At 37.7% G+C, this 25,479-nt stretch overlaps 1 protein-coding gene across 2 annotated transcripts in view; it reads left to right on the top strand.

The window, feature by feature from the left end:
• The first annotated feature begins 853 nt into the window (after positions 1-853).
• Positions 854-25,479, top strand: part of ASAP2 (ArfGAP with SH3 domain, ankyrin repeat and PH domain 2) — a 774,383-nt gene continuing 749,757 nt past the window's right edge. The window contains exon 1 of one of the 2 annotated variants that reach the window (XM_053709709.1): positions 854-1,779. In XM_053709709.1, coding sequence (XP_053565684.1) covers positions 1,654-1,779 — 126 coding nt within the window. In that variant the 5' untranslated portion in view covers positions 854-1,653. The remainder of the gene's footprint in view (positions 1,780-25,479) is intronic. The other variant, XM_053709708.1, reaches the window with a different exon arrangement.

The raw sequence follows: 25,479 nt of genomic DNA, 5'->3' as shown, positions 1-25,479 counted from the left end.
ATTTATGATGGTTCAAGAAGAAATGTATACAATTTAATATTTGTCCTCCATTTCATAGTGTGTAAATTTTTCTTTGACTGTGTGCTGGAGAATACACACCAAATAGTGTGTCACAGTTTGTGAGTTGACAGTTCTGATTTTCACAGTTTGTGGGACAGTCCTCAAAATAAGAGGCATCTTCCACTATCCAGGTTCTTGCCAGTAGATTTGGCACTGCCCAAACCCTGCCCTGAATGTTATTAAAATATATATATAAATATATATATATATATAAATATATTATATATATATATATATATATATATATTTATATATTTCCACTAAAATGTTTAAATTATGAGAATTGTTCAAGTCCATATAAATATTACATAAATCAATGTTAAATCTCTTCTGATCTTTACTACCTTGTAATCTAAAACTTTCGACAAAAAGAGTATTTTATTTTTATCATCACCTAATCATCACCTAGTGCTAATGTTGAAAAGCTTATCAAAAATAGTTACACTACATGCAACCACTTCCGCTTAAGTGTGTTATTTTGACGCTTCCAACTGTGTATTCCTATCGTTCTTGACACATTTAATGTGTAAAAATAAAACTCCACCTTTCTTACGAACAAGCCTACAATATTGCCTACTAAGCAGTATCAGTAATGGACACATACATACTGGGTTTTGTCACTGCCTGTTGTCAATAAAGTTTGGAGGATGAAAAAAGTAATTCCCGTTTAAATAGTAAAAGCTTTTACCATTTAGTTGCCAGAGCGCAGTGTTCATTGAAGAAAAAAATGAAGGGAGGGAGGGGCAAGTGAACAAATCTTAACCTCTTGGCTGCCAGGAAAAACACTGACGCATTGCTGTGCGATATAATGCAGCTTTTTTTTTAACTAGTAATCTAGGATTGTGGGTGGCAAAAATTTATGAAAAAGCAATAACTAAATGCAGGGAATGAAACAAGTGGACTAGGTATAGAGAAGTAGCAGGTGGAGAAAGGAGTGTGGGAGGGTAGACTGGGAGGAGAGAGGAGACAGCAGAGGAAGAAACGGGAGAGATTTGTCTGGGAGGGGAGAAAAAAAAATCAGGAAAAGAGGAGCGAGGCAGGCGGGGAGGAGTGGTGACATTGGGAGGTGCACAGGAGACACTGCCCTGCTCTTGGGATCCAAGGCTCATGGAGCGGCTGCTGCTGGGAGTGCAGCCCGGGCACATCTGACCTGCTGTCACTACACTTACAACTTTGTGACTGAGCAACAACAGAGCGCCAGGAAGGGATCCCCAGCCTTTGTTGTGCTCTACTACTGTACGCTGTCGGTGGTGTGATCTTGAGGTTGTGCTTGGGGTGTTTGTGTGTAGTGCTGCGATTTTGAGGTTTTGTTTGTGTTGTTACAGTGTAGTATTGTGATCTTGTGGTTGTGTAGTTTTGTGTGAGTCCTGGCTGTAGTGTTGTGATCTAAGCATGTAGTGTTGTGTGTTTATACAATAGAGATTTGTGTATATGTTTGGGTTGTGTAGTTTTATTGTGGCTACATGTGTGTTACATGACAGTTGTGATTTGTGGCTCTGTGTTTAGCCTGGTTTGTTTGTTGTTATTTGTATGTGCGTGGAGTTGTGTCTCTGTGTTCTTTGCTGTGGCCGCTGATCTTGGTCCCTCGTCATCATGCCGGATCAAATTAGTGTGGTAGAATTTGTCGCTGAGACCAATGAGGATTACAAGTCCCCTACAGCTTCCAACTTCACCACCAGGATGACCCAGTGCAGGAACACTGTCACAGCCATCGAGGAGGTAGGTTTCTGTGAAATACTGGCATATAACTATGTAGCCTCTGGCATAGTTGGGGGTCTCCTGTGGATAGACTGAGAATACTATCATGTAAAAAAAAAAACAACACACGAACAATCAAGATATTCTGGCAATGGTATTTTACACTGTTTTCAATGATGATTTTTACAACATGGTACTAGGGTGATAACTTGATTTTAGATCTGATATACTGGCACTTAGAAACACAGATTATAGGCAATTTAGCAGCAGTCTTGTGAGACACATGTAGACCTTAAAGGGACATAGAACAGTGGTAGTGGTTGTAACTCATAAAGTATTGCCTCTACCAGAGAGATTGGGGCAAGTGGGTGTATATGACCTACCACGGTACACCATATGCTTGGCAGATTGTGTGAATAGTACAAGTTATAACATCCAACAGAAATAACATTTACAGAAGTCCTTCCTGTATATTGCATAAAAGCTTCTATCCAAATTTGCATACACAGCCAGTGCGATTAATTTGCTACTCCATAGCTAACTTTGTATGAGTTAGGGCCCAAAAGCACTTCAGTGGTACTTCTGTATTGAGTTTATCCTTTTGAGTAAATGCTACCTTGGTGTTGTGGATAACAAGATACTTTTTTTTTTTTTTTTTGCAGTAAAAAGGCTAATGATTTATTATTTAAAATGCTATGTATGGTTGGTGGTTTGGATAATTGGTGCTTGTAGACTTTATTTAGCATTTACTTGTTTTTACTCTTTTTCTACTTTTTAAAGGGTGCATTCACCTTAAAGGGACAGTTTACACCAATTTTCATATAACTACATTTAAAAGACATGACTATAAAGAAGAATATGCACAGATACTGATATAAAAATCCGGTATAAAACTTTTTTTTTTTAAAAAACTTGCATAGAAGCTCCTAATTTAGCATTGTTGATGAGGTTAGGCTGGGACACCTATTTTAAAGAGTCTGCAAAAGCAAGACGAGCAGACCCCCCCCTCCCCTTTCCCTGCATATGAATAGACCATTAACACAACCAGGAGTCTGTAGACATCAGTATACATCTAAACCCTTGGGGCTTGGTTAAGAGTCCGAAAATCAGCACAATGTTATTTACAAATAAGCAAAACTATACATTTTTACAAAAAACACTTCCAGATGAGCTATATAAATGGATCATCTACAAAACATTTATGCAAAGAAAAACCTAGTGTACAGCGTTTTTTTTTTTTTTTATGGAAACCACTGTTTATCAACATGTCAAAAAGAGCACAATTTTTAATTAATGCTCTTAGATTAACTGCAAAATAGTACAAATTGGTTCAAGTAAATATTCAACAAATAAATAAAAGACTTGATTGTTTATTATCGACGTATCAATGTGTTAAACCACAAACTATTATGATTGATTTGTGATCAGTTTGTGTCTCTTGGCTAATGCAAAAACAGGTTGTTCCTGTATTTTATAGCAGGTGACCACTTCTAAAGTGTTTGATAAGGAGTGATAAATTACCGTTTCAGATCCACTTCCTGTCTTCAATGCTTGTGTCCCGCTGATTCATTGGTTATGTTTATATTGTTAACTGACCATCTCAGTCATCAAATAAGTAGACAACTGTCATATCACACCATAAAAAATAGTAGGTCCAAAAAATAAATAAATGCCATAATGTTTTGAAGATAAAGGACCCTATTGTATAAAGCTCTCTTGGCTGGCGATATTATAGACATTAAACCTATTTATTTTTCTTTTAATATTCACATAGAACATACATTTGTAAACACCTTTCCAGTATGCTTCTATTATCAATGTTTCTTCATTCTCTTGGTATAATTTCTTGAAGGAGCAGCAATGCACTACTAGGAACTAGCCAAACACATTGGTAAGCCAATCACAAGAGGCAAATGTGTGCAATCACCAATTAGCAGGTAGTTCACAGCTCCTGAGCCTACCTAGTTATGCTTTTCAACAAAAGATACTAAGAGAATGAAGCACATTAGATAAAATAAGTCATTTGGAAAGTTGCATAACATTGTATGCTCTATCTGAATCATGACATAACATTTTAAGGTGTTATGTCCTTTTAAGAATACTCACCAGTACTACTATTTCCCTGGTAGAATGCTATAAAGCCACTTTACCATGAAAACAGGGTGTCTTGCTAAAGGGGCGTATACTGCTTTTTCGTATAAGGAGATGCTTACATTACAAAAGTGCACAATGAAAATCGTAATTTAAAATTCATACAATACTAATAATTCAACCATTCACACAAATATACGCAGGGAAAAATTGTATTGTTGCACTGAAAACAGCGTAATTCTATTTGTTTCAGGGTAATAATACATTTAAACATACTCCGGGTTCTCTCTGTGTACTTCTTTCTCCATTGTGCTTGCATATGACACATTCAAGTGTTTTCTTTTTGCTCTCTTATGTCCCTTTCAAGTTAAGATTAAAGGGACCGTCTACTCCAGAATTTTTATTGTTTTAAAAGATGGATAATCCCTTTATGACCTATTTCCCAGTTTTGCATAACCAGCACGGTTATAGAAATATACTTGTTACCTCTGTAATTACCCTTTATCTAAGACTCTGCAGACTGCCCCCTTATTTAAGTTCTTTTGACAGACTTGAATTTTAGCCAATCAGTGCCATCTCATAAGTAACTCCACAGGCGTGAGTACAATGTTTTCTATATGGTACACATGTACTAACGCCCTTTAGCTGTGAAAAACTGTCAAATGCATTGAGATAAGAGGCAGCCTTAGAAATTGGTATATGAGCCTACCTAGGTTTAGCTTTCAACAAAGAATACCAGGTAACAAAGCAAATTTGATGATAAAAGTAAATTGGAAAGTTATTTAAAATGACATGCCCTATCTAAATCATTAAAGTTTAATTTTGACTAGACTGTCCCTTTTTAATCTCTGATGAGCCAACCAAACTATTTTTAGGAGACACTAATTGGTATTTATATATAGCAGGTTTATGGGTAAGCACAGTAAATATTCTTTTTTTTTTTATTTTAGATTTAGTAGTATTTCTAAACTTTAACTGGCCCTTTAATAATAATAATAATAAAAGTGTGCCCCCTATTTCAAAAGGTTGGACACTTCTGGTGTAAAGGTATTTGAAAGACTAAAATGGTATGAGTCATATATTAAATTATATGAGCAGTGGTGCCCTTGGTCCTGGAATGTGTCCAGACCTGCTAATACATTCAGCTTAGAGCAGCAATATCATTCATTCACTAACTAGGACTAATCGCTATTGACATTAACTCCCAATGCACCCTTTATTCACATTCTACTCTCTTCTTAAAAAATATTGGAAAATTAAATGATTTTCAGTATGATTCTTACAGGGTCATTAAAGTTATTTTTATATGTGCATTGCATATATTAGCAACTGAGTTCTGCATGGCAAGAGATCTATATACCAAAGAAATGCTATCAAATAATTGTGTTAGCACAGTTTTGAAGTTTATGTAATTCGAAAGTAGTACAGGGATACCACATTTTAAAATCCTGGTGTAATGCCTATTCCAGGTGTTATATGCTTAGGCCAAATACAGACTAATGTAAATGAGCTTGCACCTTGAACTAACCAACTACTGGCAAGAATGTTGTGGAGTGTGATATTTTACAGCAAAATCTTTTTTAATGCTAAAATGTAATTACCAATTAAATGTTTATTATTAATTATTGTTCAGAGTGTGATTTTAAGGGACTATTAAATCTATGTCTTATCAAATTTAGTTTGTTTTCTTTGGGTGTTCTTTGTTGAAGTGCATACCTAGGTATTCTCATTAGCAATGCAGTTCTGTGAGCTAGCTGGTGATTGGTGGCTACACATGCATTTTGTCAATGGTTCATCAGAAGTGCTCATTTAGGTCTCAGTATTGCATTGCTGCTCTGGAGTTGACTTTAACTATGTGTTTAACCCATTTGAAGTGTTTATATACAGAGAGCATTTTATTATTGCCCTATTGCTTGCATAAAATACTTTGTCTCTTTAATATAATTTTTAAAAATGGTCTTGTGGAATATCATGATCAAATAATCCGCTGGCTGATGGGTGAGAGCAGGTTAATAACCATGGTTACTGATCAGCTGATTTCATTCATCAAACTTAACATTTCACTCGTTTTTGTTAAAATACTTACATTTTAATCTTGAAAGCCGCTCCAGCGGTTTATGTCACTGACACAAGAGAGGAATATATATTCACCTGACCTATCACATTATACTTAGAGGATCATGTGCGCAGTGAAAGATACCACAGACGCTTTGGTAGCTTTACGGAAAGCATTTTTAGCATAGATATACAGATTGTAAAAATGTTCCTTTTTCAAATCTGTAATACACTGCTTTGCATTTCAAATTAGGCATTTAATTTCCTTTAAAGTGAATGTCAAGTTTGATGAATCAGTGCCCGGTTTTTAAAAACCCTATTAAAAACAGGGGCACTTTCATTCATCAAACTTTACATTTCACTCGTTTTGTTAAAATACTTACTTTTAATCTTGAAAGCCGCTCCAGTGCTTCCCCCGCCCGCCACAAGCCTCTTCATAAGTCAAAAATGATGAATCCAGCTTCCTCCAATCACGGCGTTGCCTCAGGCAATGATTCCCCTGTGGGGAAGCTGTGACTGGAGGATGCCGTATTTGTCATTGCTGACGTATGAAGTGACGAGCGGCAGGAGGGGGAAGCGCTGGAGCGGCTTTCAAGATTAAAAGGTAAGTTTTTTAACAAAACGAGTGAAATGTAAAGTTTGATGAATGAAAGTGCCCCTGTTTTTAATGGGATTTTTAAAAACCGGGCACTGATTCATCAAACTTGACATTCACTTTAAGTTCATGGACAGTGTGCTTGAGAAAAGCACTTTGTAAAACTGTATAATAATAATAATTTTTAATAATAATTATGATGTATTTGCATAGTTCTACCAAATTCCATAGTTTTTCAATAATGTATCACAATTGTAATGTAAATGCTGCAGTTTTTCCTAATCATTGCAATCATTACACTTGTCTGTATGGTAGGGTGTTTTACTTGTGTGTGTGTGTGCCAGAAATAAATCAGCAAATGAATAAAAACAGTATTGGGATCTGTTGAAGTGGAATTTGTATTGCTCAGATTTGTACAAAAACAAACAAACTAAATTAAAACTTAAAGGGAAACTAAATACATTTCATGAACATCCTTCTAATCGTGGGTGCCACCATTTTGAAACCTTAGTTACACTGCAGGTATCTGAAGAAAAATGGCTGCACATGTGCAAACAGGTCAGCACTGGAATGTAGTGAAATGACAGATGTCAACATGGTGGCACCCATGATTAGAGGGAATTTGGGAATAACTTCAATACTAATAAAAATGTATTTAGTGTTTGATGTCCCTTTAAAAGACTACATTTGTATGAAATGGTCACACTATTAAAAGTTCTAGATCATATTCTTTCCAATTAGTGCTGTTGCTAAGACCTTTTAAACAGATATACGTTATGTTTTCTAGTCCTAAGAATTCTTTGGCCATGTAGCCTTTCATCAGTGAGCCGTCTGTGCCATTTTTTTATTGGGCTGTCTTCAGTATGATTCATATATGTGCAGTAACATGGGTGGATTTTTTTGAGTGCCCTCCTGAAGGAACTTGGTCTGCAGCAAAAACATGTTGAGCTGATTTTGACATTTTTAAAGGGGCAGTCACATTTTTAAAAAAAATGCTTTAAATCATTATAGCATGTAATTACCAATGTCCTTTTAAACACATAGGTATAGTTCTGCTTCAGAGATGAAAATCACAGCTGGTGATAGGCAAGGTTATGCAATGGCTGGTCCTTATTGGCTGACAGTCCGCTCCAGAGAGGGACATAACCTGTGTGTTTAAACTTTTTGCAGGTCAACAGTGCATGAATTACCTACTTTAACTAATTAGAGTTCAGCATTTTTACGTTAGGTCACTTTAATTCAATTGCTCAGTACTTTTAAAAACATTTTTAACCATTTTACCAGCTCAGAGTGTAATGCTTATTGAGCAGTTTAACCAATAGTCTGTGGGTTTCTCTGTATGTGCTCTGCATGTAAATGAGAGAGGTGTTTTCCTGGAATTCCTAAATGAAAAGAATGTGAAAGGCAATCTAACAAGTGGGATTATGTGAGCACGTGCAGACTAGCATAATGCATCTTGCTACACACTGTACATCAGGGCTTACAAATAACATAGAGATACAGATAAAACCATATGTTGTGACAAGCTAATGTGAAACTAATAGGGCAGCAAGGATATTGGAGAGGCTGTTGTAGTTTTGTTTGGAGCCAGCAAGGGATTTTGCATAGAGAAGAGAGTTTATAAAGCGCCAACAGATTCCGCAGCGCTGTCCATAAGTATGGTAAAAGAGAAATAAAAGGGAAGCGCTAAAACACAGCCAAAGGTATCAGTCACTTAAATTAAATATACATTTATTAAAACATACATATATCACATAAAAGGGACGTCTCCCCAAATATCACTGTATAAAATTAGTATTAAAATTAGACACTAAAACGGTTGATCCTAAGCTATGGACCGCTACATATAAAATCTATTGCACACTATGCTAACGGCTCTATCATAATCCATAAAATCAGTAATATATACAATAATAAAGGATAAAGTCCAAGAAATTATTGAAAGTTATACCACCAAGCTGCCAATCAAAAAATGAGGTAGAAATGTCGGTCAAAAAAGTACTCTGAATTTTCCACACTTCTTTATGAGAGATTGATACCCAGCAATAATATCAAAGGTAATATGAATTAAGTTCTTGGCATTTTACTTTACCCACGATCTCCTGATCGTATGCGGTTCACCTTCCCTGTTCGGTATCCTCCTCGAGTGGATCCGACTGGGGTTTCTCGGCGTCTGACGTCACTGAATAGAGTTCCGGTAAAGGGAAGCGGCCAGAACTTTGCGCTTATTGTAAACTACACAGGTGCGGTTCTCTCACATCCACCCTGCACTTAGTACTTGATGTACGCAAGGGTGTAGATAGGTGTTGTAGAAAGGTGGGCACTGTGGTGAATATTCACACATCATTCAGACCACAACCCATAACATCGATAATCCAAATAGGAAACAAGTTCCAATTCTTATAACCCGGGTTAAGTTTAGGAATCCAAAAGGTGTAGATATATTGCATATAATAAATGCCAAAGGGTAGTCCTGCCAACACAGCGACGCGTTTCGCCCTCTTAAAGCCCATAAGAGGGCGAAACACGTCGCTGTGTTGGCAGGACTACCTTTTGGCATTTATTATATGCAATATATCTACACCTTTTGGATTCCTAAACTTAACCCGGGTTATAAGAATTGGAACTTCTTTTCCTATTTGGATTATCGATGTTATGGGTTGTGGTCTGAATGAAGTGTGAATATTCACCACAGTGCCCACCTTTCTACAACACCTATCTACACCCTTGCGTACATCAAGTACTAAGTGCAGGGTGGATGTGAGAGAACCGCATCTGTGTAGTTTACAATAAGCGCAAAGTTCTGGCCGCTTCCCTTTACCGGAACTCTATTCAGTGACGTCAGACGCCGAGAAACCCCAGTCGGATCCACTCGAGGAGGATACCGAACAGGGAAGGTGAACCGCATACGATCAGGAGATCGTGGGTAAAGTAAAATGCCAAGAACTTAATTCATATTACCTTTGATATAATTGCTGGGTATCAATCTCTCATAAAGAAGTGTGGAATATTCAGAGTACTTTTTTGACCGACATTTCTACCTCATTTTTTGATTGGCAGCTTGGTGGTATAACTTTCAATAATTTCTTGGACTTTATCCTTTATTATTGTATATATTACTGATTTTATGGATTATGATAGAGCCGTTAACATAGTGTGCAATAGATTTTATATGTAGCGGTCCATAGCTTAGGATCAACCATTTTAATACTAATTTTATACAGTGATATTTGGGGAGACGTCCCTTTTATGTGATATATGTATGTTTTAATAAATGTATATTTAATGTAAGTGACTGATACCTTTGGCTGTGTTTTAGCGCTTCCCTTTTATTTCTCTTTTACCATTTTTAACCTTACTTGTGACAATTATAGGGATATTTTCATTTAGGGGGAGTTTGGTATCGCTTTGTCCTAGCGCACCTTAAACCCATTTTTATTAGCTGTCCATAAGTACGAAGATAAAAGTACAGCAGTGAAACAATACAATATAAGACATTTTTCAGACAAATACAGGGGGAATTGAGGGCCCTATTCCCTTGGGAATTTACATACTAGATGGATGAGAAATTGCATTTTCAGGTTTATTTGTGGATATGAATTAGTTGGTTTTGTGCTTTTAAACTGGAAGAGAGGTGTCAGTGATTATTATTTTAATGTTTATTGCTAGATTAGATACTTTGTATTTTGTAGAAGGTGCCCTTTACCTTAAAACTACATCATACACACATATACAGTGTGTGTATATATATATATATATATTAATGTCTATGCTATCAGAGCAGCCTTTATCAGCATCACATCACAGTGCCATACAGGGGCCACTGAAGGATTAGAGGTCTAAGGGTTAAAATAAACCAGCTTTTTGTTTGCTGACAGAATCATTCGAAGTGTAATATACTGATTGGAGAGCAATACGCAGTGTGTAATTGCATAGACTTAATACTGGCAGCGGCGGTGGTCGATGCATGTGCAGTTATTTAAAAGGAAGGTTAATGTGCCATTATAGTAAAAAAAAATGACATGCTCTAACGGATTAATTTTAACACTATCGTATCGTCCATAGACTAGTGTATGTTTAACTTCTGCAAAGGGGTTAAACACACAGTAGAAATATCACTTGGGACCTGCACAGCATTTCTGGTTCTGAGTGGAAAATGCTGCTGGCCCAACCAGCTACGCTAGTTTCACTTCTGAGTTTTCTGCTTGGGACCAGCAGTGCTCAGCAAGTACCCAGCGGTATTTCTACTGTGTTTTATTCCCTTTGTGGGGGTAAAACACACATTCTAACTGATTAGAGCATGTCATTTTATTTTATTATTATTTTATTACTATAATGGCCATTTAAAGTGTTGGTAAACTTTCCACTGACTTTTTATGATCAGATCTGGAATGGAAATACTATTTTAGATGGAGTTTAATTCATCAGTTGTAATGAAGATGCACTTTAACTTTCTTTGTACTAATATAGATATGAAATTTAAATAGTTTTTATTGTTGCACAAACGGTTTGAACTATTCTCCAATCAGCACTCTAGCTACATTAAAAGTGCGGTACCGCAAGAGTGCTGATTACTTTTGAAGTGTGTGGTCGGAGTGCAGGGTATTTGAATTTCAGCACTACATTAATAAAGTAAGTTAAAGTGCATCTTCATTCATTACAGCTGATAAAGTAAACTCCATCTAAAATAGCGTTTCCATTCCAGATCTGATTATAAAAAGTCTAGTTACCATGGTGGAGATGATTATTGCAAGCTAATTTAGTTAGTCGTCGTTGGTTTATACATTCCTAGAACAATTTTTGCAAATGCCAGCATATTGGATATATGTTACTTAGTAAATCTGAAATGCATTGCTGTGCATTTCAAACTTACATTTTCTGTCATCCATGTGGACAGCATCTAAACATTTTTTGTTATTGGAGAAAAAAAATGGAAAGTAATATTTAAAAAAAACCCAACTAAACTGCAACTAATAGAGCTGTTTCAATAGTGTGCTTCCTGTTAATGCTCATTGGCTGATATGCACTTCCTGCTAATGATCTTTGGTTGATAGGCACTTCCTGTTAATTATCTTTGGTTAGTAGGCACTTCCTGTTAATGATCTTTGGTTTATAGGTACTTCCGGCTAATGATGTTTGGTTAATAGGTACTTCCGGCTAATGCTGTTTGGTTAATAGGTACTTCCGGCTAATGCTGTTTGGTTAATAGGTACTTCCGGCTAATGCTGTTTGGTTAATAGGTACTTCCGGCTAATGCTGTTTGGTTAATAGGTACTTCCGGCTAATGCTGTTTGGTTAATAGGTACTTCCGGCTAATGCTGTTTGGTTAATAGGTACTTCCGGCTAATGATGTTTGGTTAATAGGTACTTCCTGCTAATGATGTTTGGTTAATAGGTACTTCCTGCTAATGAAGTTTGGTTAATAGGTACTTCCTGTTAATGATATTTGGTTAATAGGAACTTCCTGCTTTTGCTCATTGGCTGATAGGCACTTCCTGCTAATGCTCATTGAGCATTAATAGAAAGTTCCTAGAGATCAGTACACATTAGTTGGAAAGTAAGTGCACAACTGATACTGGTATACACATTTAAATTTAAAGTGAAGGTCAATTTTCATCAATGAGTGCCCGGTTTTTAAAAATACTTTTAAAAACAGGGGCACTTTCATTGATGAAAATTAACATTGCACTGGATTTGAAGAAATACTTACCTTTTACTCGTGCAATGCCGGATCGACGATCCCCCTCCTTCTTCTTCCTGCTGTAGACCACAGCAATGACGAAACTGTCTTCCTCCAATCACAGCCAGGCATCACGAGCTGGACGCTCTGGGGTGCAAGCCATGATTGGAGGAAGACTTTTTTCGTCATTTCTGACGTCAGTACAGAGGAACTGAGGCTGAGATCGGCGATCCGGCATTGCAGGAGTAAAAGGTAAATATTTCTTCAAATCCAGTGCAATGTTAATTTTCATCAATGAAAGTGCCCCTGTTTTTAAAAGTATTTTTAAAAACCGGGCACTCATTGATGAAAATTGACCTTCACTTTAAGCAGCTTTCACTTCATATTTTCATGGCAAAAAGCTGTCATCTTGTTAAAATGCTGCTTTTCCTTTTAGATGACATAAAATGTTGGAGTACAGTATCCATTTAAGACTGTTCAGATGCCATTTCCTTCAGTGCTGTGTGATTTGTGGCACCAGTTTCCCTGTTCTGGGCTTGCTGTGTGTGTTTCCCAGGTTTCTCTAATCCATAAACTAGTCCCAGGGGCTGGGAGGAACTCTGCAGACTCTGGAGTGTTTCTATTACTATATAATTTTCTTGTGAAACTGGACTGTCAAGTGCTGACTTGAAGAATGTGCAGCATGAAATGCCTTAGATGAGAGATTAGTTCTCAGATCTTGTTTGTCTCAGCAGCTGTTCTAATCAGCACTTCTTCTCCTTTTTTTTTTCTTCTTTTTTTCTTTCCAAAGCTTTATTAAAGATATGTATAAACTTTACAATGAAGTTCAAACACAAATGTATCAATGACATTGAAATTATGGATTTAAGAACAAAATATGGAATAACGCGCCCATTGTCTTAGAAAGATTGTCCAGGGGAGGTGTTTCTGTTTTAGTGGACAGAGAGTGCCCCTGGAAAGTGATGCTTTTCTCTTTCCGTTAATAAACTTTTAAACACTGTATAATAAAACTTTCACAAAGTCAAGTCTCTATGTTTCTTCAAGTACTTCTCCTTCCTTATGTTTGTCTCTTCCTTCTTATTATGAGATCTATACAGGGACATGTGAGGGATGCTTTAAATTTAAATGTAATACAGCACTTTCAGTCCTTTAGAAATTAGCACATTATAGACTTGAATTAGGAACACACAATTCATTTACAGGTACAAATCCCCAAATCCGGAATTCTGAAATCCAAACGTATTAATTCATATTAATAAAATAGAAAATGATCAAATTATTATTAAGTCACAATCTTCTTCCTGTGTTTGTGTTTTGTTCTAAAATTCAAATAATAGTCTATATTTATTTAAAGCAACCACTGCCTTTCTAATTATAGTACTGTGCTATCCCTCTGATGGTACACAAGTATTAAAAAATGATATAAACTACCTTTAGTTTGATACGGCGAAGACACGGAATTACTCTCACTGGGAGGCTGACTTCATCTTCCAGTGGACGAGAGGACCCATCTTGCCAGGGATCCGCAGAACGGCTGATTTGTTGGGCCGGGACGAGCCCCCCGAGTGTCACCTGTGACTTCAGACGCCGTAGTCATGTAGGGTGAACTCACGGTCGAGTAACAAATCTACAGCCGACACAAAGTTCCAACTTCTCAGAGGTATAGAAGTTAAGGTAACAACTTTTCATTTGCAAGCGGTATAATCTGATTGTAGGATTAAAGGTAACCCTGCTGCTAAATTGTGACCTAAGTCATCTGTTTCCTCCAAAGTGGAACATTGTCTAATTTGCCTTAAAAAGCTTTGCTACTCATAACGGACTTTTATGTTCAAAGACGTTATTGTGGAGATCTCAAGTTGCTATTTTCTGCTTCCTAGTAACTTAGTTTTTCACTGTTTACATACTGCTGTTTATGTTAGTCTTTAAATTTGTAAGGATATTGCATATTATGGATACAATGTATTGATGTTATTTTAGACTGTGCATATACATTTGTTTTAAGGGAGACGTCCCTATTTTTTATTCTACACTCTTTGGAGATCTTATCATATTATCTCATTATATTAGAGACTTTGCTACGAATAAATGATTTATATTAAATGAATTGTATGCTTTTTTTAAGATATTGATTCATAGTATATGCCTATTTGACTATCTCTTATTACCTATTAGTTAGGAGATCGTGTCGCCACCCTCTGTAATATATTACAATAGTATTCCTACCTTGGATATCTTTAGCTTCCAGCGCCCTTACTATCCCTATACTTGTAAACTCATTTCTTCCCCAAGAGATAAGTGTTGAGAGGAGACATAGTCCCCTATTTAGATGAAGGAGCTCTCCTTCTGTGGCCTTGAACGCCGCATCTATCATGTTACAAAGTTCCTCCATATCGGCAAGTATAGAGGCCATAACGTACTCTGCAATAATAGGGGAAAACTATAGCAGGCAGTAGCTCTTCTAAGTTATCACAAGGGTCCTGGAAGGCTGTACTTGGAAAAGATTGAGCTATTCAAGCTATGATGAGCCACAAGGGTAATAAGATGGCCGCTTCTCTATGGATTCCACCCTAGGCGTCCCGCTGCCTAGATCACTTCGTTCAACTGTTTCAGCTTTTTCAGGGCTCTGATTTCAGAGCCAAGTAGGTCTAGTCCCCCCATAAACGTCTATATCCTATTTTGTAGTGGTCATTTATGTATGAAATTATAAAGTCAGTACAGAGCTGTAGTATTGTGCGACCACTCGGCTGCTGAGCTAGCTGTGAAGGTCGATTTTGACGAATTAGTGCCCGTTTTTTTTTTATAATCCTATTAAAAACAAGGGCACTTTAATTAATTAAAATTGACATTTCAAGCGTTTTCTTCAAAAACTTACCTTTTAATCCTGAAAGCTGCTTCATCGATTCCCCCAGCCGTCGGAAGTCTCTGCTTACGTCAGATATGATGAATCCGGCTTCCTCCAATCACAGCATTCCCCCCCGGGGGATCATGGCCTGAAGAAACACCATGATTGTAAGAAGCCGGATTCATCATTTTGGACCCGCGAAGAGGACTTGCGACAGGCGGAGGAAGCGCTGCAGCAGCTCTCAGGATTAAAAGGTAAGAATTTAAAGAAAACGCTTGAAATGTCAATTTTGATGAATTAAAGTGCCCTTGTTTTTAATAGGATTATTAAAAACCAGGCACTAATTCGTCAAAATTGACCACTTCATCAAATAAGATAGTGTTGTTAACACTTGGTTCCATTCCCTCTCTAAACTGTCCCATTTTATAGATGCAAATATTCTGAAATCCAAACCTTTTCCGGTCCCAAGCAGTTTGGATAAAGAGTTTTCTCCCTGTAGTAGCAATTTTTCAAGTTTTGAATTGCACATTTCTCCGTACGTCATGTGACATCACTATCACTTGGAGCATCTGCAGTTAGAAAATACCTATAGATGTGTGCACTGTAGACAGATGCTCGGATAATACTTATTGACTGATCCAGCTATCAGTCAAATGACAAGCATATTCCTCAGTTATTATTCAATATACAGTGGATATAAAAAGTCTACACACCCCTGTTAAAATGACAGGTTTCTGTGATGTAAAAAAATGAGACAAAGATAAATAATTTCAGAACTTTTTCCACCTAATGTGACCTATAAACTATGCAACTCAAGTGAAAAACAAACTGAAATCTTTTAGGTGAAGGGAAGTAAAAATAAAATAATATGGTCGCATAAGTGTGCACACCCTTAAACTAATACTTTGTTGGAGCACCTTTTGATTTTATTACAGCAATCAGTCTTTTTGGGTATGAGTCTGTCATCATGACACATCTTGACTTGGCAAGATTTGCCCACTCTTCTTTGCAAAAACACTCCAAATCTGTCAGATTGCGAGGGCATCTCCTGTGCACAGCCCTCTTCAGATCACCCCACAGATTTTCAATTGGGGTCAGGTCTGGGCTCTGGCTGGGCCATTCCAAAACTTTAATTGTCTTCTGGTGAAGCCATTCCTTTGTTGATTTGGATGTATGCTTTTGGTCGTTGTCATGCTGAAAGATGAAGTTCCTCTTCATGTTCAGCTTTTTAGCAGAAGCCTGAAGGTTTTGTGCCATTATTGACTGGTATTTGGAACTGTTTATAATTTCCCTCTACCTTGAATAAGGTCCCAGTTCCAGCTGAAGAAAAACAGCCCCAAAGCATGATGCTGCCACCACCATGCTTCACTGTGGGTATGGTGTTCTTTTGGTGATATGCAGTGTTGTTTTTGCAAAAAACATATCTTTTGGAATTATTGCCAAAAAGTTCAACCTTGGTTTCATCAGACCATAACACCTTTTCTCACATGCTTTTGGGAGACTTCAGATGTGTTTTTGCTAAATTTAGCCAGGCTTGGATGTTTTTCTTCATAAGAAAAGGCTTTCATCTTGCCACTCTACCTCATAGCCCAGACATATGAAGAATAAGGGAGATTGTTGTCACATGTACCACACAGCCAGTACTTGCCAGATATTCCTGCAGCTCCTTTAACGTTGCTGTAGGCCTCTTGGCAGCCTCCCAGAGCAGTTTTCTAATCGTCTTTTCATCAATTTTGGAGGGACATCCAGTTCTTGGTAATGTCACTGTTGCGCCATATTTTCTCCACTTGATGATAACGGTCATCACTGTGTTCCATGGTATATCTAATGCCTTGGAAATTCTTTTGTACCCTTCTCCTGACTGATACCTTTTAACAATGAGATCCCTCTGATGCTTTGAAAGCTCTCTGCGGACCATGGCTTTTGCTGTAGGATGCGACTAATAAAATGCCAGGAAAGACCTACTAGAACAGCTGAACTTTATTTGGGGTTAATCAGAGGCTCTTTAAATGATGACAGGTGTGTACTGACTCCTATTTAACATGATTTTGAATGTGTTTGCCTAATTCTAAACACCGCTACATCCCCAGTCATAAGAGGGTGTGCACACTTATGCAACCACATTATTTTATTTTTTTGTTTACTTCCCTCCACCTAAAAGATTTCCATTTTGTTTTTCAATTGAGTTGTACAGTTTAAAGGTCACATTAAAAGGTGGGAAAAGTTCTGAAATTATTTATCTTTGTCTCATTTTTTTACAGCACAGAAACCTGACATTTTAACAGGGGTGTGTAGACTTTTTATATCCACTGTATGTGAAGCCTTCCCTGTCTTTAGTTTAACTGTTTTTACACCATGAGTGAATCAACATTTAAAAAAAATAAAAAATAAATAAAAAGTGTGTTGACTTGATAAAGGGAACAATTGCTTTTTACAGGGAGTGCAGAATTATTAGGCAAATGAGTATTTTGACCACATCATCCTCTTTATGCATGTTGTCTTACTCCAAGCTGTATAGGCTTGAAAGCCTACTACCAATTAAGCATATTAGGTGATGTTCATCTCTGTAATGAGAAGGGGTGTGGTCTAATGACATCAACACCCTATATCAGGTGTGCATAATTATTAGGTAACTTCCTTTCCTTTGGCAAAATGGGTCAAAAGAAGGACTTGACAGGCTCAGAAAAGTCAAAAATAGTGAGATATCTTGCAGAGGGATGCAGCACTCTTAAAATTGCAAAGCTTCTGAAGCGTGATCATCGAACAATCAAGCGTTTTATTCAAAATAGTCAACAGGGTCGCAAGAAGCGTGTGGAAAAACCAAGGCGCAAAATAACTGCCCATGAACTGAGAAAAGTCAAGCGTGCAGCTGCCAAGATGCCACTTGCCACCAGTTTGGCCATATTTCAGACCTGCAACATCACTGGAGTGCCCAAAAGCACAAGGTGTGCAATATTCAGAGACATGGCCAAGGTAAGAAAGGCTGAAAGACGACCACCACTGAACAAGACACACAAGCTGAAACGTCAAGACTGGGCCAAGAAATATCTCAAGACTGATTTTTCTAAGGTTTTATGGACTGATGAAATGAGAGTGAGTCTTGATGGGCCAGATGGATGGGCCCGTGGCTGGATTGGTAAAGGGCAGAGAGCTCCAGTCCGACTCAGACGCCAGCAAGGTGGAGGTGGAGTACTGGTTTGGGCTGGTATCATCAAAGATGAGCTTGTGGGGCCTTTTCGGGTTGAGGATGGAGTCAAGCTCAACTCCCAGTCCTACTGCCAGTTTCTGGAAAACACCTTCTTCAAGCAGTGGTACAGGAAGAAGTCTGCATCCTTCAAGAAAAACATGATTTTCATGCAGGACAATGCTCCATCACACGCGTCCAAGTACTCCACAGCGTGGCTGGCAAGAAAGGGTATAAAAGAAGAAAATCTAATGACATGGCCTCCTTCTTCACCTGATCTGAACCCTATTGAGAACCTGTGGTCCATCATCAAATGTGAGATTTACAAGGAGGGAAAACAGTACACCTCTCTGAACAGTGTCTGGGAGGCTGTGGTTGCTGCTGCACGCAATGTTGATGGTGAACAGATCAAAACACTGACAGAATCCATGGATGGCAGGCTTTTGAGTGTCCTTGCAAAGAAAGGTGGCTATATTGGTCACTGATTTGTTTTTGTTTTGTTTTTGAATGTCAGAAATGTATATTTGTGAATGTTGAGATGTTATATTGGTTTCACTGGTAAAAATAAATAATTGAAATGGGTATATATTTGTTTTTTGTTAAGTTGCCTAATAATTATGCACAGTAATAGTCACCTGCACACACAGATATCCCCCTAAAATAGCTATAACTAAAAACAAACTAAAAACTACTTCCAAAACTATTCAGATTTGATATTAATGAGTTTTTTGGGTTCATTGAGAACATGGTTGTTGTTCAATAATAAAATTAATCCTCAAAAATACAACTTGCCTAATAATTCTGCACTCCCTGTATATTTCTAATGAATACAAAACATAGCAAATGTTTTATTTCAGTGTTTGGCCAAAAAGTAATGCAAATCTAATCCTCTGTTTTGTAATTTTAAATGGATATAAAACAGTTGCAGCAATCATTTTAGTTAAACATATTTTATCTTACACCACATGATAAAAAACACGCTACAGCAGAATATGTGCATTTTATTATTACCTATTTAGTTTTTATTGGTAGCATAGCTTCTGTAACAGCAGACCTGCAAATGGTCTGGGGTCTGGACAGGACGTATGCTGGTGCTAACAACTACACAGAGAATAGGTGTTAACTCAAGCACCATACTTTGCAAATTGCTATTTTAATGTACATTTGACTCTCTTTGGTGCTGGATTTATTCTTCTGATAGTGCAACAAAGTAAGATCTTGGTGTGTTGCACTTTCACAAGAAGAAATCCAGCTCTGAAAAGAGTCGAATGAAGCGAGTGGCCACCGCCTTCCGCATTTGGCAGGTAATGAAACTGCCAAAGGCACAGGTCAAGTAAAATAAAGTATAAACATAGTTTATCAGCTTTACATTAAAAATATATGTTGCCTTTTGTCTTACAAAATTATATAATTGTTGCTATATACTACCTTTCAACTGAGGTGGTATTTTTATTTTAAATCCCCATAGCTAAAAATTACAAATACTACTATAAGGTGGTGCCAAGCAATAACTAATGTGTGTGTGTGTGTGTATATATATATATATATATATATATATATATATATATATATATATATATATATATATATATATATATATATATATATATAATCAGATCAGGTAATAAGCACTCACTGGATTTAAGCACAGCACACTTTTATTAGGCAGTGACGTTTCGGGGCATTCAACCCTTCTTCGTCTGAAGAAGGGGTGAATGCCCCGAAACGTCACTGCCTAATAAAAGTGTGCTGTGCTTAAATCCAGTGAGTGCTTATTACCTGATCTGATTGAACATTACTCTAAGAACCCTGGTCTGTGTTTATGGTTGGCAAGTGAGAGTGCACTACTTGTGAGAGTGAGAGTGCAAAATATATATATATATATATATATATATATATATATATATATAACATTTTTTAATTTATTTAAAGTAACAGCACCACACAGATAATCAATGGAGTAATTTGACAAATAATTGCTACCTTTTTAATTTATTCAGCAATTAATGGTGCTAGGAGACTGTGTTAATAATCATACTCCTAATTGAAAGTTTGGAAAAAGTAATCAAATAAATAAAGAATCAAATAAATAGGTAGAATTGGGATAAAGCAAGGGGATAGGGAGAAGACAGCCTTATCCAACACTAAATCATTAACCCTTAGTTACCAATACACATTAAGGTTAAATTTTAATAAAAAAAATGGTAATAGTCAGTGGATTACTACAAACTAAATTCCAATGTAATGCTAAATGCAAATAATTTACAAAAAACAGCAGCACTGAGTTAATGTAATATAACAACAACAACACAGGTTATAATCGCAAGGGGCCCCTTGAATTATGCCAGTTAAAAAGTAGGCAAAATGAGTCCCAAATATATTGGAGTCCAGAATTGAACTATAGGTATAATGGGGATCACCTTTGTAAAACAGTGGAAATCGAATAAAGCACAATCCCTCCTGGGGAATATCTTCCTATCAAAGTCGCAAGTATAATATTGCTGTATGACCAAGTAACACATATATATTTAGAATTGTGATTCCTGTATGTCCTCCATACAGCCACTTGTAGCGGAGCTCACTTAGTACTCACTCAGGTTGTTCTCAGGTTGCTTGTAATAGAACTCAGTGGAGTGCATTCAAGATACTTCCCTTGCTGACACGGAGTATGTTTCCAAACCACACCTCCTTTAGGTAAGACTTTCCTGCTTTCAACTGCTCCTTTATTAACCCCTTAATGACCACAGCACTTTTCCATTTTCTGTCCGTTTGGGACCAAGGCTATTTTTACATTTCTGCGGTGTTTGTGTTTAGCTGTAATTTTCCTCTTACTCATTTACTGTACCCACACATATTATATACCGTTTTTCTCGCCATTAAATGGACTTTCTAAAGATACCATTATTTTCATCATATCTTATCATTTACTATAAAAAAAAATATAAAATATGAGGAAAAAATCGAAAAAAACACATTTTTTCTAACTTTGACCCCCAAAATCTGTTACATATCTACAACCACCAAAAAACACCCATGCTAAATAGTTTCAAAATTTTATCCTGAGTTTAGAAATACCAAATGTTTACATGTTCTTTGCTTTTTTTGTAACTTATAGGGCCATAAATACAAGTAGCACTTTGCTATTTCCAAACCATTTTTTTTCAAAATTAGTGCTAGTTACATTAGAACACTAATATCTTTCAGGAATCTCTGAATATCCACTGACATGTATATATTTTTTTTTAGTAGACAACCCAAAGTATTGATCTAGGCCCATTTTGGTATATTTCATGCCACCATTTTACCGCCAAATGCGATCAAATACAAAAAATCGTTCACTTTTTTACAAATTTTTTACAAACTTTTGGTTTCTCACTGAAATTATTTGCAAACCGCTTGTGCAATTATGGCATAAATGGTTGTAAATTCTTCTCTGGGATCCCCTTTGTTCAGAAATAGCAGACATATATGGCTTTAGCATTGCATTTTGGTAATTAGAAGGCCGCTAAATGCCACTGCGCACCACACGTGTATTATGCCCAGCAATGAAGGGGTTAATTAGGGAGCATGTAGGGAGCATTTTGGGGTAATTTTAGCTTTAGTGTAGTGTAGTAGACAACCCCAACTATTGATCTAGGCCCATTTTGGTATATTTCATGCCACCATTTCACCGCCAAATGCAATCAAATAAAAAAAAAACGTTAACTTTTTCACAATTTTAGGTTTCTCACTGAAATCATTTACAAACAGCTTATGCAATTATGGCACAAATGGTTGTAAATGTTTCTCTGGGATCCCCTTTGTTCAGAAATAGCAGACATATATGGCTTTGGCGATGCTTTTTGGTAATTAGAAGGCCGCTAAATGCTGCTGCGCATCACGCGTGTATTATGTCTAGCAGTGAAGGGGTTAATTATGTAGCTTGTAGGGAACTTGCAGGGTTAATTTTAGCTTTAGTGTAGAGCTCAGCCTCCCACCTGAAACATCAGACCCCCTGATGCCTCCCAAATAGCTCTCTTCCCTCCCCCACCCCACAATTGTCCCCGCCATCTTAAGTACTGGCAGAAACTCTGCCAGTACTAAAATAAAAGGTATATTTGGGCTTTTTTGAGTTTTTTTTTTTAGCATATTTACATATGCTGCTGTGTAGGATCCCCCCTTAGCCCCCAACCTCACAGATCCCCCACCAAACAGCTCTCTAACCCTCCCCCTCTGCCTTAATGGGCGCCATCTTGGGTACTGGCAGCTGTCTGCCAGTACCCAGTTTAGAACAAAAATGTGCTTTTTTTTTAACAAAAATCCCTTTTTCTGTAGTGTAGCTCCCCCCACACCCAAGAACAACCCCCCACCCCTCCAAGATCCCTTTTACTAAAGTTTGTTTTTTAATGTGTCCCTTTTCCCCCACAGTTACAATCTAATTTTCTGTAGTATAGCGGTTCCCACCCGCTCCCGTGCACGCGCCCGCCCGCCACCCTCTGTGCACGCGCGCCCGTGCGCGCCCCCGTCAGCTCCGGCCCCGATCCCGCCCCCCTCCACCTTATACGGCCCATCGATGGCCGCCCACCCGCCTCCCAAGTCAGCTCCCACCCACCAACGTTACCGGCCACCGATGTCCGGTGCAGAGAGGGCCACAGAGTGGCTCTCTCTGCATCGGATGGCCATGCAGGGTTATTGCAGGATGCCTCCATATCGAGGCATCACTGCAATAACCGGAAAGCAGCTGGAAGCGAGCAGGATCGCTTCCAGCTGCTTTCCACACTGAGGACGTGCAGGGTACGTTCTCAGGCATTAACTGCCTTTTTTCTGAGGACGTACCCTGCACGTCCTCAGTCGTTAAGGGGTTAAGTTTCTCCTGTGGCTGCAGAGATCCTGGGTGCCCGGTAAACTTGTTGTTGCTAGCTAGTGCTGTCCACTGCAATATCCTCACGCTGCTGCTTAGTAAGTGCTTAACGGTTTGGCTAACATTCTGGTTACCGCTGCACTAAACGCCCAGCTACACGTGTTTCTCCCCTTAGGCTTAGGGTTTTTTCCGGCAAATCAATTTTGCAGCCAAAGGAGAAACTTACTATAGGAGCGGTTGAAAGCAGGATAGTCTTACCTAAAGGAGGTGTGGAGGATTGGAAGCATACTCTGTGTCAGCAAGGGAGGTATTTTGAACGCTGAGTTCTAGTACAAGCAACCTGAGAACAACCTGAGTGAGTACTAAATGAGCTTTGCTACAACTGGCTGTATGGAGGACATACAGGAATCACAATTCTAAGGGGCATATTTATGATTGTGCGAGCGGACATGATCCGTTATTGCAGATCATGTCCGCTGCAAATCGATAAATGCCAACAGCATACACTCTCAGCATTTATCTTTGCACCAGCAGTTCTTGCGAACTGCTGGTGCAATGCCGCCCCCTGCAGATTCGCGCTAGCAGGGGGTGTTTATCAACCCGAAAGTATTTGATTGGGTTGATTTCTGACGATTTCTTTCCACGGCCTCAGAGCAGGCGGACAGGTTATGGAGCAGCGGTCTTTAGAAGGCTCGCCGGAAACACGGGGCATCAAGCTCTGTACGGAGCTTTATAAATATGCCCTTAAACATATATGTGTTACACATATATGCCCCTAAACATATATGTTTTACTGGGTCACACAGCAATATTATACTTGCAACTTTGATAGGAAGATATTCCCCAGGAGGGATTGTGCTTTATCCGATTTCCACTGTTTTACAAAGGGGATCCGCATTATACCTATAGTTCAATTCTGGTCTGCAATATCTTTGGGACTTATTTTGCCTACTTTTTAACTGGCATAATTCAAGGGGGGCCCCTTGCAATAATAACCTGTGTTGTTGTTATATTACATTAACTCAGTGCTGCTGTTTTTTGTAAATGATTTGCATTTAGAATTACATTGGAATTTAGTTTGTAGTAATACATTGACTATTACCATTTTTTTATTCAAATTTAACCTTAATGTGTATTGGTTACTAAGGGTTAATGATTTAGTGCTGGATAAGACTGTCTTCTCCCTATCCCCTTGCTTTATCCAATTTTACCTATTTCTTGGATTCTTCTTTTTCTAAACTTTCAATTTAGAGTGTGTGTGTGTGTGTGTGTATAAATCTTGTTTTCTTTCTTTTTAGGTTAAATTAATTGGGAAAACAAAGCATTGCCACCCTTGTAACATTTGCTGTTCAAGTTAATACAGCTTAATAGTTTTTTTGTATTGCAAGTCTCTTAGATTCCATATTTGAATATTACACTTTTGTTCTTTAGCGTGTTCCTTTTCCACGATTCTGTTTAAATACCTAGGTAGGTGTCTGGAGAACTACATGGCATCTAGTGCTCTTGCACATGAATAACATTCTTGCAAAACCGCTGCCATATAGTGCTCCAGAGAGGTGCATGCTCCTGAGCTTATGCCCTGGCTTTTCAACAAAAGATACCCTGAGAATAAAGAAAATGTGATAATAGAAGTAATATAGAGGTCATTTTAAATTGTATGCTCTATCTGAATTATGAAAGAAAAAATATTGTGTTTTATGTCCCTTTTAAGTAGGAGAATCAATATTTAAAGGAACATAAACCCCAAATATTTATTTTAGGAGTCTGCTAGAGCATTCAGTTTAAAATAACTTTCCAATCTACTTGTGTTATAAAATTTGCTTTATTTACTTGCTATCCTTTGTTGAAAAGCATACTTAGGTAGGCTCATGAGCGGCAATGCACTAGTGGGAGCTAGATGCTGATTGGTGGCTCTCAGCTGATAAGTTTGGCTAGCTTCCAGCAATGCATTGCAGCACCGCCAACAAAGGATACCAAGAGAATGAACCAAATCTGATAAAGGAAGTAAATTTAAAAGTTGTTTGGAATTCTATGCATGAATCATGAAAGAAAAAAATGTGTGTTTTATATCTGTTGAAAAGAATTAAAGGGATTGAAAGGTCAATGATAAAACGTGCATGGTTGCATTTAAATTTGAAATATAAGCCGCATTTTTTATTTTATATTTTTTTTAATTGAGGTTTTTAGAGACAAACAGTTAATATTGTCATGTCACATCAATAACAGTCTTAATGACACATTTCAAAACAGTACACACACTATGTAACAGGTAGGTCATTAGGAGAAAAGACATCTACTTCAGAAACCTCTATGTTTAGGAACAACTTTAGCATTGGAGTTGCTACTGCTGTGACCACTCATGGGCACCCTGATTAATTGGTATTAAAGTGTATGGTAGCTACAATAGAGGCCACTCTTGGCCACTGCTGTGACC

This window comes from Bombina bombina, chromosome 4, assembly GCF_027579735.1.
Source record: "Bombina bombina isolate aBomBom1 chromosome 4, aBomBom1.pri, whole genome shotgun sequence".
Lineage (NCBI taxonomy): Eukaryota > Metazoa > Chordata > Amphibia > Anura > Bombinatoridae > Bombina > Bombina bombina.
Note: the sequence above shows the minus strand (reverse complement) of the source record. Positions and strands in the feature narration are given on the sequence as shown.